The 16,234-nt window shown below is 51.7% G+C and overlaps 1 protein-coding gene across 3 annotated transcripts in view; it reads left to right on the top strand.

Annotated features, from left to right (window-relative positions):
- PLCB1 (phospholipase C beta 1) overlaps nucleotides 1–16,234 on the top strand; it is a 345,096-nt gene that overhangs the window by 272,116 nt on the left and 56,746 nt on the right. For all 3 annotated transcript variants that reach the window (XM_059840472.1, XM_059840473.1, XM_059840474.1), the window contains exons 27-31: nucleotides 2,081–2,261; nucleotides 5,479–5,555; nucleotides 5,647–5,736; nucleotides 7,788–7,845; nucleotides 10,530–10,616. In XM_059840472.1, the coding sequence (XP_059696455.1) occupies nucleotides 2,081–2,261; nucleotides 5,479–5,555; nucleotides 5,647–5,736; nucleotides 7,788–7,845; nucleotides 10,530–10,616 (493 nt within the window). The remainder of the gene's footprint in view (nucleotides 1–2,080; nucleotides 2,262–5,478; nucleotides 5,556–5,646; nucleotides 5,737–7,787; nucleotides 7,846–10,529; nucleotides 10,617–16,234) is intronic.

The raw sequence follows: 16,234 nt of genomic DNA, 5'->3' as shown, positions 1-16,234 counted from the left end.
AGGTTGTGTACTCAAGTTTAACAAACTCCCTTTAATGGCTGGCTGTCAGCTGCAAGCCCAGGGATATTTTATCTGCAGTGTTTTCCACCACCAAAGTGAGTGACAGACAGTGGCAGGCAAAACAGCAGCACGTTTCTGCCTTTCCTCCTATTCACACTTAAGCAGAAAATCAAGCTGGATAAATAAAATGACTCATTTGTTTTTGAGCAAAAAAGGGTTTGAGGTTTTTTGCTGTGTTGTGATGTGACTGCAAACCACTGCTGATGTCAGGCAGCAAAACCCTGCAGTCTGCTACGTGGAGCTGCCTCAGTGGTGTCAGAGATGGGCAGTTTTATGTGCAGAAACAGACAAGTCTGGAGGTTACATTTTAAAAGAGGTTTTCAGGGATTTTTAAGCTTGCAACTACATATTATCTCAAGCAGCAGACTTCTAACAGAGCACAAGAGAAAGGGGATTTTTAAATAATTTTAAATTATTGCTGGCACTATTTGCCTGTAACTGCAAAGTATAAATCACTGCTTCACAGGAGTCCCTGTATCAGATGGCCATAAAAATGTGCTGTCTCTGTCAGGAGCAGTCTCTGCTTTCTGCCCTTGTCTAAAACTGAGCCAAGATTCAGCAAAGCCCTTGTCTGCAGGAAGTTTGAAATATTTATTTATGCACATGCACAAGGGCTGTGTTGGTGTTGCTCTGAAGTTTCTTTAATGATCACATCCCATAAAAACAGCCAGTATTTTAGCCAGTGTTTAGAAATAGGCCTGATTCCTTTTTCCCAGAAACACAGGAGAAATGTCAGCTTTAAAATACCTGTTGTGTAATGGCATCCTGTGCTGGCTGTGATATCCACTCATGCTGTCTGCTGGCTCTGGAATGTTTAAATTCCCCTCACCCATCACACTGCCACCACTTAACCTCTTAGCAGAATATTCCAACACAATCAAAACACAAGAAATAAAAGGAGGCTACCTTGGCACTGGTGTCCTCGGAGGGATGAGAGCAGGATCACATTACTTCAGGAGAGGTAACTCTGAGTGACAGCAGCTGCCCACTTGAACCTGGGAGAGAGAAGAGAGGCAGAGCCAGCTCTCTGCATTGGAGCCTTCTGAGGAGCAAACTCATTTTTCTCCCCGTGTCAGCCCTCCCTGCTCAAGGTTTTGTTGTTTTGTCCATCTCCTGTGCTGTTCTGACGTTTCCCAGGCAACTGATTTAGCACCTGAGCATGGCAGTAAACACAGCAGCAGAGCAGGGACACAGCATCATCTTATTTCTTTTCTGTATTTTCCTTGGCTTTGCTTTAGTGCTGGCCTGAGAGTGATGCTGGATTTGCTGCTTATTTTTCTCTCAGGCACTTTAGTGTCATCACAGCTCCTTTCACAGTTACATCTATCCTTCCTTCTGTCTTAAGAAAGAGTAAACCAGACCCAAACTGTTCCTGGGTGTTGCTTTTTAGCTTTGGTATTGTGTTTTTCCCTTGCTCCTGAGAGCTGCCTGTGTGAGGTTTGCTCCCCACTGGGGTGTGAGCTTTCCTTCTGGAGGCAGCAGCCCACGGAGCACTTTGCTGTGTGTGCTATGCATGGCATTTCCTGAAGGGGGGAGAAAACACCAAATAAAGGATGTTCCTGCCTTGTGAAGCATTTGGGAAATGCAGATGTAACATTCAGCTTTTCAATTCATTGCTGAGTGTGTGCAGGGATGACTTTGTTTCCAAAATACTCAGCATTCCCCCTTCTGCTGAAGGCTCTGCAGCTTTGAAGTTCAGGTTATGTCTGGAAGGGGATAAACAAGTTCCATGGGAAGTCTTGGCAGTTGCCTTTCTAGCTCACTGTGCTGTGTGTAGTTGCCACCACCCTGGTGGGTCAGTGAGAGGAGCTTTAAAAGCTGCAGCCATCCCATTAATAAATCATTAATCATTTCTTTTTAACTTACTAGGGCTGAAATCACCCATCTTCTTGCCCTGTGTGTGGTGCTGAGGAACTTTTTAACAGGCTGCTTATAAACATGTGCCTTCAGCAGGCAGATGGAGCCAGGTGCAGGCAGGGTGTGGTGCTGGTGACCCTCGGGCTGTGCTGTGTCCCTGCAGGTCTGAGACCAGCAGCCCCGACCACAGCTCCTCCACCATCGAGCAGGAGCTGGCTGCCCTGGACTCCGAGATGAGCCAGAAGCTGGTGGAGCTGAAGGAGAAGCAGCAGCAGCAGCTGCTGAACCTCAGGCAGGAGCAGTACTACAGTGAGAAGTACCAGAAACGGGAGCACATCAAGCTGGTAGGTTTGTGGTGTTGGGCTCGGGGCCACCAGGACAAATCCTCATCAGCTGGGGCTTCCTCCTGCTTGGGGTCCCTTCCAGAGCCCCACTCCCTGTGTCCTGCTGCAGCTCCAAGGGACTCTTGTGTCACCTGGTCACTTCCAGCAGCTTGGAGGGCTTTGGGTGGAAGGCACAAAGGCAGCAGGATTGTTGCTACCTCTGGTTACATAACTCCTTTTACTGCAGCTTTTGGATGGTGCTCCTGTTTTGTTCTGCCACTTTTTCAAACCTGCAACGCACCAGGAGGCAGGATTAGCCAGAAAATAAAGTGAAAATAGATCTGAACATTCCTCAGGACAGAGGGTTGTGCCAAAGAGTGTTCCTGTGGCAGGTGAGCACTCTGAGGGGTGCAGGACATCTGGGTTGTGCCAAAGAGTGTTCCTGTGGCAGGTGAGCACTGAGGGGTGCAGGACATCTGGGTTGGGCCAAAGAGTGTTCCTGTGGCAGGTGAGCACTCTGAGGGTGCAGGACATCTGAGATGTGCCAAAGAGTGTCCCTGTGGCAGGTGAACACTCTGAGGCAATGCAGGACATCTGGGCTGTGCCAAAGAGTGTCCCTGTGGCAGGTGAGCACTGAGGGGTGCAGGACATCTGAGATGTGCCAAAGAGTGTTCCTGTGGCAGGTGAACACTGAGGGGTGCAGGACATCTGGGCTGGGCCAAAGAGTGTCCCTGTGGCAGGTGAGCACTGAGGGGTGCAGGACATCTGAGATGTGTCAAAGAGTGTTCCTGTGGCAGGTGAACACTGAGGGGTGCAGGACATCTGGGCTGTGCCAAAGAGTGTCCCTGTGGCAGGTGAGCACTCTGAGGGTGCAGGACATCTGGGTTATGCCAAAGAGTGTTCCTGTGGCAGGTGAGCACTGAGGGGTGCAGGACATCTGGGCTGTGCCAAAGAGTGTCCCTGTGGCAGGTGAACACTGAGGGGTGCAGGACATCTGGGCTGTGCCAAAGAGTGTCCCTGTGGCAGGTGAACACTGAGGGGTGCAGGACATCTGGGCTGGGCCAAAGAGTGTCCCTGTGGCAGGTGAGCACTGAGGGGTGCAGGACATCTGAGATGTGCCAAAGAGTGTCCCTGTGGCAGGTGAGCACTGAGGGGTGCAGGACATCTGGGCTGTGCCAAAGAGTGTTCCTGTGGCAGGTGAGCACTGAGGGGTGCAGGACATCTGAGATGTGTCAAAGAGTGTTCCTGTGGCAGGTGAACACTCTGAGGGTGCAGGACATCTGAGATGTGCCAAAGAGTGTCCCTGTGGCAGGTGAGCACTCTGAGGGGTGCAGGACATCTGGGCTGTGCCAAAGAGTGTCCCTGTGGCAGGTGAACACTCTGAGGGTGCAGGACATCTGGGCTGTGCCAAAGAGTGTCCCTGTGGCAGGTGAACACTGAGGGGTGCAGGACATCTGGGCTGTGCCAAAGAGTGTCCCTGTGGCAGGTGAGCACTCTGAGGGTGCAGGACATCTGGGTTGTGCCAAAGAGTGTCCCTGTGGCAGGTGAGCACTGAGGGGTGCAGGACATCTGAGATGTGTCAAAGAGTGTCCCTGTGGCAGGTGAACACTCTGAGGGTGCAGGACATCTTCTGTACATGGTGAAGTGTTTTGTATTCATTGGTCCAAGTCAGCTTTGTTTTTCCAGCTGGAGTTTGGCTGACAGCTGCAGCAGGATCATAGGCCCTCTGAGCTGAGAGGAGTTGGGCAGATGGAAGCTGATGCTCATGGATATTAGGCAGAAATGAACATTTTTAAAGGGTGATATGGGAGTGCAAGCTGTTTCTCAGCTCCAGACAACCCCCTCTTGCAGTTTTTTTATTACCTGATGTTTTGCCTCCCTCCTGTTGGTGAAGTGATTTGTCTGATTTGTCTCCTGTGCCCTGGCAGCCACAAAGAGCAGGTGAGAGGAGTGGTTTGTGTGTCAGAGCCCTGCACAGACTGATCCATGCTCTCTGCACAGAGCTGGGATGTTTGTCCCCACCCCTGTGTGAGTCACAGCTCCAGGGTGGGGGTGTGGGCACAGGGACCTGCACCCCGGGGGACAGTCCCCATCCCACTGACAGCTGGTGGCTGCTTCTTTATAAAAAAGAACCATTCTAGACCCACATGGTTGGGCTTCTCTCCTGAGGTGACTTGGGTCTCATTCCAGAATGGGAAATGGCACTTCCCAAAGCCAAGGTGCATTTCTGGCATTATCCTGTTAGGTGGGGGCACAGTAAATTCATTTTTTAGCACAGAACTTTCAGGTAGCTTTCCCTCTGAGCTGGGCAGGAGTTAATATTCCCATTCAAACTTGCCTTTCAGCTGAGAGATTCTTTCTGATGGCTTTCTTTTAGAGGGGAGCCTATTGTTGGTACCTTTCTGCTTTTATCTAAGGAATGGAAAGGTGGATCAGACCAGCTATGCCTTGTTACACTCTCCTGCTTCATCACCCTGGGAGGGTGATTTTACAGAATCAGAGTAACCTAGAAGGGAGATCAAACCAAGAGGGTCCCAATTCCCACTTGACTCCCTGTTCCCTGGGCTGGCACAGGAGCCCTGCCCTCAGCTCCCCTCCTGTCAGCAGCCCCAGCACAGCTGTGCCTGTTGTTGCTGCTTTGGGCACCCCAACAGCAGATTTCAAACCAGTGACTCAGAGACTTTTCCTTCTGTGTCCAAAATGTAGGTTATGCTTCTCTGTGCTTGGCTTTCATACCCATCATGCCTGATTTTCAACATCCCCCTGACCACCCCAAAGTCCAAAGCATTCCTGGTAATAATCCTCTTTACAGGAGGAACATTTCAGCCCTCCCAGAAAACCTGGATGTTCAGTGACACGGGAATTCAGCTGGCAATTAGCATTGTGTGAATTCAATTTGTGACCCCTTGTGTTTTTTCACAGGCATTTTCATTCCTAGGAAAGGTAAAATACCTGAAATATGTTCTGGTTTTACATTTAATGTTGTGGAAGTGTGTCACCTCGATGCACAGAGGAGTAGCAGTGTCTGGGGGAGTTGGGAATGCACCATTCTGGCTGAACTCCACAAGTTAATCATGTGTTTACACTGCTAATAATGTTTGCTGGCTTTTGATCTCTGGTGATTCCTCTGGGAATGGTGTAACACCTTCCTGTCTGCTGCAGGCTTTTGAGGAAATTGAGCTGCCTCGGTGATGTTTAGCTGAAAAGATATATTTTTATTTTGGGGATTTTTTTCTAGCTAATTCAGAAGCTGACAGATGTAGCAGAGGAGTGTCAGAACAACCAGCTAAAGAAACTGAAAGAAACCTGTGAAAAGTAAGTGCTGTTCCCTTTACCATGGATTGCTGCTCCTCGTGGGATTTGTCTGGACACTTTTTGTACTCCCCTTTATTTTTTTATGCTTTAGAGAAAAGAAAGAACTGAAGAAAAAAATGGACAAGAAGAGGCAGGAGAAGATCACAGAAGCAAAGTCCAAGGATAAAAATCAAATGGAAGAGTAAGTACATGCCTAGATCTATATCACTGTACAGGATTTCTCACAGCTGGTAAATCAAAGGAAGGTCTCGACCCTAAACCCAAGGCAGCCTCCAGTCAGCCCTCCCCAGAGTCCTTTCCCTGATAATAATTTCATTTCCTGGGGCTGATGCAATCTCCTGTGCAGGAGCAGGGCCAGCAGCAGAGGTGCTGCTGTGAGGAAGGAGGGGTTTGCTCCTGCAGGCTCTGTTCCCTGGGTGCCAGCAGCCTCCTGTTCCACCCCTGCTCCTGCAGCCTGGGGCTTCATCCTGCCCTGGCTCCTCTTGAGGCTTCTCTGGTCTTCTGCACTCCACTCAGGCTGCTCTCCAGGAGAAAGGGCAGCACCACTGTGGGGTCACTCTGCTCTTGGCATGAGCTCCCCTCAGACTCTGCCAGGGACCCTCCACTGGTGACAGTGACACCTGGGGGGACACAGGGCTGAGCTCTGAGGGTGCTGTCCCTGGGCAGGCACAGACACCCCAATTCCATTGATGCACCCCCAGACAGCCCAGAGTTCCTCCCAAGGGCACAGGTCTAGCTTTGTTTGTCCTCCTCCTCCCTTTGTCTTGGCAAGCAGCTCAAATAGAAAATGGAGCATTTTACTCTTGCACTGCTATCCTTACCAGGCTTTACTTTAGAGCAGTTAAAAATACAAGAGGAGCAAACAGAGCAAAACCAAAAAGGAAAGCCTCTAATGTTTGAGTTTTACCATGTAAGAAAGGCACACCTGTGTTTGGTTTTCTGCAGGTGGAAGGGTTTACACAGGGTCTGGAGCCTCTCAGAGAGAATCTGTGTTTGGTAACCCTGAAAGGAAATCACAGACACACACAGTGAGGGGTTCAGGTAGATTCAGAATCAGCACGTTAACAATGTCAATAAACATCCTATTAAAAAAAAGATGAGAATAATTTATTATGAAAATGAGGAGAAATACTTAACATAGAGCTGTTCAGAGGGCATGGAATTCATTCCAGAAAAGCAGCTGGCCACTATGGAAATGCTGCAGCAGTAAAAATCAATTGCAGGAGGAAATGATTTGCTGAGAGGTAAATGGGGCACTAGTGAGAAAGGCTCGGGGACAGACAAGTAGCAGTTCTTTTCTCTTTCCCTTTCATTTTTTTTCTCATTTTTCCCAAGGGCTTTCCTCTGTCAGGCTTTTCACAGAGCCCTTGAGAGAGGTGAGATGGGAGCCCTATTGAAAGCCAGCTTTCCCCTGTCTGTGACACAGCTTGTCCTCACTTTGGAGCAGGGCAGAGAGGTGTGAGATCTTCTGGTGAATCCCTTGAGTCACTCTGGCTCCACTGCTGCTCATCTAAAGTTTTTGCACAAGTTTGGGAAGGGATATTACACAGATCCACTGTTTTAATTGGTTTTCCTTTGTGCTTCGACACCCACCCAGGGCCTGCCTAAGTCCTCCTGACTTTAGGAGCAGTGCACTGCTCCTGCCTGAGGCAGTCAGGATTTGGAGTGGCTGTCCTGGAACAGATCAGCTGCAGCAGGCACAGATTGTTGTTGTGTGTGCATCTACCCCTCTGGGGGCTCTTGTGCTCAGCCTTTGGCTGAGGGTTACCAGATAACTCTCTGAGTGTGCCTTAAAGCCCAGTTTGCCTGAGCCCAGCTCTGTGGGGGCCAGGCTGTGCCTGCCCTGCTCCCCTGGGAGCTTGGTGCCAGTGTCAGCAGCACTGCCTGCCCTGGCAGAGGCTGCAGCTCTGCCACAGCGTGGCACTGTGCCTCTGCTCACAGCTCTGCAGCTCCCAGGGACGCTGGGCACTGTGGCAGCACCTGGCAAACAGGGCAGCATCCTGCTGGGAAAGCCTGGGGGAGGAGCAGGGGGTGCTGTGGGGAACGCTGAGCCCTTGGTGCCATCAAGGGCAGCCTGCACAAGGACACGTTCAGGGAGTGCAGAGAGCTGAGCAGGCAGGTCCTTAGGCGTGGCCTTGGTGAGACCAAGAGCTGCAGGGAGCTGAAAGCCATGGGGTGGGCTCTGCCCAGCTGGGCTCCTGTGCCTCCACTAATGCTGGAATGCTTCCCCAGGGAGAAGACGGAGATGATCCGCTCCTACATCCAGGAGGTGGTGCAGTACATCAAGAGGGTAGGTCAGGCCCTGCAGCTGCTGCTGGGGCAGGAAATGGCACCTTGCACCTTCTAGCTTGTGTCCTGCTGCAGGTTCTGGGCTTCAGCAGGAGGATTCTGCACCTGCTGGCTTCCAGCAGATGCAGCGTAGGCTCTGCTTCCTGTTCCAGGTGAAGGAAAGCTGGGATTGCAGGTAAAGGAAAGCTGGGGCTGCAGGTAAAGGGAAGCTGGGATTGCAGGTAAAGGGAAGCTGGGATTGCAGGTAAAGGGAAGCTGGGATTGCAGGAAAAGGAAAGCTGGGATTGCAGGAAAAGGAAAGCTGGGATTGCAGGTGAAGGAAAGCTGGGGCTGCAGGTAAAGGAAAGCTGGGATTGCAGGTGAAGGAAAGCTGGGATTGCAGGTAAAGGAAAGCTGGGATTGCAGGTAAAGGGAAACTGGAATTGCAGGTAAAGGGAAGCTGGGATTGCAGGTAAAGGGAAGCTGGGATTGCAGGTAAAGGGAAGCTGGGATTGCAGGTGAAGGAAAGCTGGGATTGCAGGTAAAGGAAAGCTGGGGCTGCAGGTGAAGGAAAGCTGGGGCTGCAGGTGAAGGAAAGCTGGGGCTGCAGGTGAAGGAAAGCTGGGATTGCAGGTAAGGGAAAGCTGGGGCTGCAGGAAAAGGAAAGCTGGGATTGCAGGTAAAGGAAAGCTGGGGCTGCAGGTAAAGGAAAGCTGGGATTGCAGGTGAAGGAAAGCTGGGGCTGCAGGTGAAGGAAAGCTGGGGCTGCAGGTGAAGGAAAGCTGGGATTGCAGGTGAAGGAAAGCTGGGGCTGCAGGTAAAGGAAAGCTGGGGCTGCAGGTAAAGGAAAGCTGGGGCTGCAGGTAAAGGAAAGCTGGGGCTGCAGGTAAAGGAAAGCTGGGATTGCAGGTAAAGGAAAGCTGGGATTGCAGGTGAAGGAAAGCTGGGATTGCAGGTAAAGGGAAGCTGGGGCTGCAGGTAAAGGAAAGCTGGGGCTGCAGGTAAAGGAAAGCTGGGATTGCAGGTAAAGGAAAGCTGGGGCTGCAGGTAAAGGAAAGCTGGGGCTGCAGGTGAAGGAAAGCTGGGGCTGCAGGTAAAGGAAAGCTGGGATTGCAGGTAAAGGAAAGCTGGGGCTGCAGGTGAAGGAAAGCTGGGATTGCAGGTGAAGGAAAGCTGGGATTGCAGGAAAAGGAAGGCTGGGATTGCAGGTAAAGGGAAGCTGGGATTGCAGGAAAAGGAAAGCTGGGATTGCAGGTAAAGGGAAGCTGGGATTGCAGGTGAAGGAAAGCTGGGATTGCAGGTAAAGGAAAGCTGGGATTGCAGGTAAAGGAAAGCTGGGGCTGCAGGTGAAGGAAAGCTGGGATTGCAGGTGAAGGAAAGCTGGGATTGCAGGTAAAGGAAAGCTGGGATTGCAGGTGAAGGAAAGCTGGGGCTGCAGGTAAAGGGAAACTGGGATTGCAGGTGAAGGAAAGCTGGGGCTGCAGGTGAAGGAAAGCTGGGATTGCAGGTGAAGGCTGGGATTGCAGGTGAAGGAAAGCTGGGATTGCAGGTAAAGGGAAACTGGGGCTGCAGGTGAAGGAAAGCTGGGATTGCAGGTAAAGGAAAGCTGGGATTGCAGGTGAAGGAAAGCTGGGGCTGCAGGTGAAGGAAAGCTGGGGCTGCAGGTAAAGGAAAGCTGGGATTGCAGGTAAAGGAAAGCTGGGATTGCAGGTAAAGGAAAGCTGGGGCTGCAGGTAAAGGGAAGCTGGGATTGCAGGTGAAGGAAAGCTGGGGCTGCAGGTAAAGGAAAGCTGGGGCTGCAGGTAAAGGGAAACTGGGATTGCAGGTAAAGGAAAGCTGGGATTGCAGGTAAAGGAAAGCTGGGATTGCAGGTAAAGGAAAGCTGGGATTGTAGACAGCCCCTCATTAATTGTTGGTCAGCACTTGGGGGATGATGCTAAGGAGGGAAGATTTTAATACAATTTCATCTCTGAATATCCTGTGTGTATCCATGGAAAATGCACCCATTTTTAATGGGCTGGCTCACAAATGCAAAGATTGCATAAGGAAAGTCAATGAACATTTAATTGTGGAGTATATCCTAACTTTAATTGCATTTGTACAGTTACTGAAATGTAAAAAGCATTCTGTGAGCTCTGTAAACACCAATTAAAGAATTCTATTACAGCTGTTAGCTTTTCTGAAGCTACAGGTGGCTCACACCAGGCTGAAATCATGGCCTGCAGTGCTTTGGGGTGTAAAATCACTGTGGAACATGTGCAGCCATTGAATTCTGCTCTTAACTCCAGTGCAAAGATAGGTAGGTTCTAAAGTTGGCCCACTTCTGCTTAGAAGAGCCTTGATTTAGGAAGCAGCCTAAAGAATGAAGTAAATTAAGTAGGTTTTGTTTCTGAGGGCTTTACTAAGTGAAGGCCAAAATTTGCAGTTGAATGACCTTAGCAGTCTGCAGTAGGTCCTTCAGACACTGGTGATCCTTGTGATGAGTGTTCCATGTGAAATCTGATGTTCCATGTCCACACCTGAGTGTTGAAGAGCTGAGCTCAGGGATGCTCAGGGATGCTGTGTCATTTGGGTCATTTCAGCTTGGAATTGCTCAGTTTTGATGACACTGTCTCAGTTCTGATGGGTGGAATGTTTGCTGGGGAGGAGGTGGCAGAGTGAGGATGTGCAATCCACAAACAAAGATTCTCTGCTCTTTTCTGACAGCTAGAAGATGCTCAGAGCAAAAGGCAGGAGAAACTTGTAGAGAAACACAAGGAGATTCGCCAGCAAATACTGGATGAAAAGCCCAAGGTAAAGAGTTTTTGCACATATGTTAGAGTGCTAAAATTGTCCTTCAGGAGAGAAGGAGCTCTGGCAGCAGGTAGGCTGATGTTGCAGCATGAGAGAAGCCAGTGCCAGCATCAGAGGCACCCTCCCTGGCAGCCAGGGTGAGAGGAGTCAGGAGCAGCCTGCTGGGGCACCACCTCCCCTGCAGATGCTGTGACATGAGGGCTCCTTCCAGCACCCAGGCTGTTCAAATCTGCCAGTGCAAAAGGTGCTGGGACCAGCAGAGTGTGCCCTGCCCTCCCCGTGCCTGAGCTGCACCCAAGCAAAACACAGTTCCCATTGGAAGGAACAAGAGATATCTCCTTAGCATGCTGCCCCAGGATGGGTTTGTGTGGGAAACAACCAGCTTTTGTACAGGAACTGTGCTTTCCAATCCACGCTGCTTGCTGGATTGCCTCTCTTGGATTTCATGCACTGCATCCACATGGAACATTCTGAAATGCAAGTTTTGGTCCTTAGGCCTGGGGCTCACTCTTGCTCCAGGTGGAGCTGGGGCAGTTTTGCCACCAGCTTCAGAGGAGAAGCTTCAGAGTGCTGCACCTGATTCCTGTAGGAACAGCAGCCACAGTCAGACCTGCACATGGAGGGAGACTTGTGTCAGCAGGGCTCCCAGCCAGGTGCAGTTCCTCCCTGCCCACTGTGTCCTGTCTGCTGTCACTGTTTCTGCTCTTGCTCAGACCTGTGTCCTTGGCTCAGTTCCCATTCCCTGTCTGTGCCCACAGTCCCAGTGTTCCTGTGCCTGTGCTACAGCTGCAATTCTGGCACTGCCTGGGAGTCAGTCAGTGCTGCCATGTCATCCCTGGGAGGTAGCAGAGAGTAAGTTAGGCTGAGGGCTGAACAGCCAGGGGTTTACATAGTTTAGGAAAATAAAATGTTTGCGTTTCCAGTATTCTACTCCTGTTTGTAAAATGGGGTTTGCAAACAAGCTGGACCTTTTTGGTGTTGTGGGCATCTCATAGGTGTAAAAAGTATACATGCTTTTATGTTTGGTGCTGTAGGATCATGAGTTTATCAGGCTTGTGAGCTGGGAATTTAAAATGCCAAAGAATAATCAGTCAGTGCTTGTCCCACTGGATCCTTGGGCACTCAATTATTCTGTTTAGCTGTGTCCTTCCTTCTTTTTTTTTTCCCATTTATTTTTTATTTTTAATTTATCCATGTACTGAGGAGTAGCATAAAGCACTGGAAATTTGTCACTGAGGACTTGAGCTGAATTTGGAAAGGTGCTGGGCCAGCCACGTTTGACTCTTTGACCCGTTCCCTCTCAGCCCAGGGCTGGCTCCTGGCACAGAGCAGCTCCAGACCCCTGTGGGCACAGAGCAGCTCCAGATCCCTGTGAGCACAGAGCAGCTCCAGACCCCTGTGGGCACAGAGCAGCTCCAGATCCTTGGGGCACAGAGCAGCTCCAGACCCCTGTGGGCACAGAGCAGCTCCAGATCCCTGTGGGCACAGAGCAGCTCCAGACCCCTGTGGGCACAGAGCAGCTCCAGATCCCTGTGAGCACAGAGCAGCTCCAGACCCCTGTGCCCTCCCTGTGGGCACAGAGCAGCTCCAGATCCTTGGGGCACAGAGCAGCTCCAGACCCCTGTGAGCACAGAGCAGCTCCAGACCCCTGTGCCCTCCCTGTGGCACAGAGCAGCTCCAGACCCCTGTGGGCACAGAGCAGCTCCAGATCCCTGTGGGCACGGAGCAGCTCCAGACCCCTGTGCCCCCTCCCTGTGGCACAGAGCAGCTCCAGATCCCTGTGCCCTCCCTGTGGGCACAGAGCAGCTCCAGACCCATGTGCCCCCTCCCTGTGGGCACAGAGCAGCTCCAGACCCCTGTGCCCTCCCTGTGGGCACAGAGCAGCTCCAGACCCCTGTGCCCTCCCTGTGGCACAGAGCAGCTCCAGACCCCTGTGCCCTGCCTGTGGCACAGTGGCACCCCCAGGCTGCCCTGCCACCCCTCTCTCAGGGCTGTGCTCACAGGGCCTGGCTCCAGGGCTTTTCCCTTTCCCACACTGAAATGGGCTCTGTGCTCAGTTTATGGTGCTGGTGCCTCCTGCTTGCATGAGAGGCTTTAGGAAAACATAATTACTCATTTTATGAAGTCTCTTTTTATGCTTTGCTCCGTGTCCATATTTCATTCCCATATTTGCCTCCTCAGTGCTGGGCTGGATGATATAAAATAGATCAAATGATTTCCCAGCTGAGCAGAGCTGCTGTGTTTTCTGCAGGCTGCAGCCTTTCTGGGGGCTGCTTTTTCAACAGCCCAGCCTCTCCTGCTTCAAACACCCACTGAAATTTATGCTGGCTGTGTTAAAAGGCTTTTCTGGCAGCAGCAAGTCAGCCCCAAACAAAGAGTTTAATAGATGAAGAGGGAAAGAATTTTCAGTGTTCTCACCAGTAATTCCACTGGAGACAGATGTGCTGTCATCCATCAGTGCTGCTTGGTTATTTATTCGTGCTCACAGTTTGTTGTGCTCTGACTCTGCTCAGAGCTCTCTCCCAGCCAGGGGGGATGCTGTGGCACCCAGAGCTGCCAGCACACTGCCACAGCCTCTCCCATTCCCTTGGCTTTTCTCAAAGTCTGAGTTTGCAGCTTCCTCTCTTGGGCTGTGTGCAGGGCACCAGGAGAAAATCTGCCTTGGAGTGCTGTTGTTTTAGGACTGCACAGACTGGCTGCAGAGTGGTTCCCTGTCCTGGAGGCTGGTTTGGTTTGGTTTGTGTTGTTATAAATATCTCAGGGTTAGCTGAAAGTGCTTGACTCAGGACTGAGTTATAGCCCTAAGCTCTGCCTCTCCCTCACATGTACCATTTCTTTCTAGGGTTTGGATGTGGGACTGTTTTGCAGCTTTTGTTTGCAGGGCTATTGTATAAGAAAGAGCTTTTTGCTCCTGTGAGAGCTGGAGACTTCCTGAACTGGAACTTCCAGGCACAGGGCTGGAAGCAGCTCCTTGAGGTGCTGCAGGAGTCAGGGCAGGATTGGCTTTAGTGAGCCCAAAAGGTGGCAGTGACACACTGACCTGTGTGTGATGGCAGTGTCTGTGTGACACACTGACCTGTGTGTGATGGCAGTGACACACTGACCTGTGTGTGTGATGGCAGTGTCTGTGTGACACACTGACCTGTGTGTGATGGCAGTGTCTGTGTGACACACTGACCTGGGTGTGATGGCAGTGTCTGTGTGACACACTGACCTGGGTGTGATGGCAGTGACACACTGACCTGGGTGTGATGGCAGTGACACACTGACCTGGGTGTGATGGCAGTGTCTGTGTGACACACTGACCTGTGGGTGTGATGGCAGTGACACACGGACCTGGGTGTGATGGCAGTGACACACTGACCTGTGTGTGATGGCAGTGTCTGTGTGACACACTGACCTGGGTGTGATGGCAGTGTCTGTGTGACACACTGACCTGGGTGTGATGGCAGTGTCTGTGTGACACACTGACCTGTGTGTGATGGCAGTGGCACACTGACCTGGGTGTGATGGCAGTGTCTGTGTGACACACTGACCTGTGTGTGATGGCAGTGTCTGTGTGACACACTGACCTGGGTGTGATGGCAGTGACACACTGACCTGGGTGTGATGGCAGTGACACACTGACCTGTGTGTGATGGCAGTGTCTGTGTGACACACTGACCTGGGTGTGATGGCAGTGACACAGTGACCTGGGTGTGATGGCAGTGTCTGTGTGACACACTGACCTGTGTGTGATGGCAGTGGCACACTGACCTGTGTGTGATGGCAGTGTCTGTGTGACACACTGACCTGGGTGTGATGGCACTGTCTGTGTGACACACTGACCTGTGTGTGATGGCAGTGACACAGTGACCTGGGTGTGATGGCACTGTCTGTGTGACACACTGACCTGGGTGTGATGGCAGTGACACACTGACCTGGGTGTGATGGCAGTGACACACTGACCTGTGTGTGATGGCAGTGTCTGTGTGACACACTGACCTGTGTGTGATGGCAGTGACACACTGACCTGTGTGTGTGATGGCAGTGTCTGTGTGACACACTGACCTGTGTGTGATGGCAGTGTCTGTGTGACACACTGACCTGGGTGTGATGGCAGTGTCTGTGTGACACACTGACCTGGGTGTGATGGCAGTGACACACTGACCTGGGTGTGATGGCAGTGACACACTGACCTGGGTGTGATGGCAGTGTCTGTGTGACACACTGACCTGTGGGTGTGATGGCAGTGACACACGGACCTGGGTGTGATGGCAGTGACACACTGACCTGTGTGTGATGGCAGTGTCTGTGTGACACACTGACCTGGGTGTGATGGCAGTGTCTGTGTGACACACTGACCTGGGTGTGATGGCAGTGTCTGTGTGACACACTGACCTGTGTGTGATGGCAGTGGCACACTGACCTGGGTGTGATGGCAGTGTCTGTGTGACACACTGACCTGTGTGTGATGGCAGTGTCTGTGTGACACACTGACCTGGGTGTGATGGCAGTGACACACTGACCTGGGTGTGATGGCAGTGACACACTGACCTGTGTGTGATGGCAGTGTCTGTGTGACACACTGACCTGGGTGTGATGGCAGTGACACAGTGACCTGGGTGTGATGGCAGTGTCTGTGTGACACACTGACCTGTGTGTGATGGCAGTGGCACACTGACCTGGGTGTGATGGCAGTGTCTGTGTGACACACTGACCTGGGTGTGATGGCACTGTCTGTGTGACACACTGACCTGTGTGTGATGGCAGTGACACAGTGACCTGGGTGTGATGGCACTGTCTGTGTGACACACTGACCTGGGTGTGATGGCAGTGACACACTGACCTGGGTGTGATGGCAGTGACACACTGACCTGTGTGTGATGGCAGTGTCTGTGTGACACACTGACCTGGGTGTGATGGCAGTGACACACTGACCTGTGTGTGATGGCAGTGTCTGTGTGACACACTGACCTGTGTGTGATGGCAGTGGCACACTGACCTGGGTGTGATGGCAGTGTCTGTGTGACACACTGACCTGGGTGTGATGGCACTGTCTGTGTGACACACTGACCTGTGTGTGATGGCAGTGACACAGTGACCTGTGTGTGATGGCAGTGTCTGTGTGACACACTGACCTGTGTGTGATGGCAGTGTCTGTGTGACACACTGACCTGGGTGTGATGGCAGTGACACACTGACCTGGGTGTGATGGCACTGTCTGTGTGACACACTGACCTGTGTGTGATGGCAGTGTCTGTGTGACACACTGACCTGGGTGTGATGGCAGTGACACACTGACCTGGGTGTGATGGCAGTGTCTGTGTGACACACTGACCTGTGTGTGATGGCAGTGTCTGTGTGACACACTGACCTGGGTGTGATGGCAGTGACACAGTGACCTGGGTGTGATGGCACTGTCTGTGTGACACACTGACCTGTGTGTGATGGCAGTGTCTGTGTGACACACTGACCTGGGTGTGATGGCAGTGTCTGTGTGACACACTGACCTGTGTGTGATGGCAGTGACACACTGACCTGGGTGTGATGGCAGTGACACACTGACCTGGGTGTGATGGCAGTGTCTGTGTGACACACTGACCTGGGTGTGATGGCAGTGTCTGTGTGACACACTG

This window comes from Haemorhous mexicanus, chromosome 3 (genome assembly GCF_027477595.1).
Source record: "Haemorhous mexicanus isolate bHaeMex1 chromosome 3, bHaeMex1.pri, whole genome shotgun sequence".
Taxonomy (NCBI): domain Eukaryota; kingdom Metazoa; phylum Chordata; class Aves; order Passeriformes; family Fringillidae; genus Haemorhous; species Haemorhous mexicanus.
Note: the sequence above shows the minus strand (reverse complement) of the source record. Positions and strands in the feature narration are given on the sequence as shown.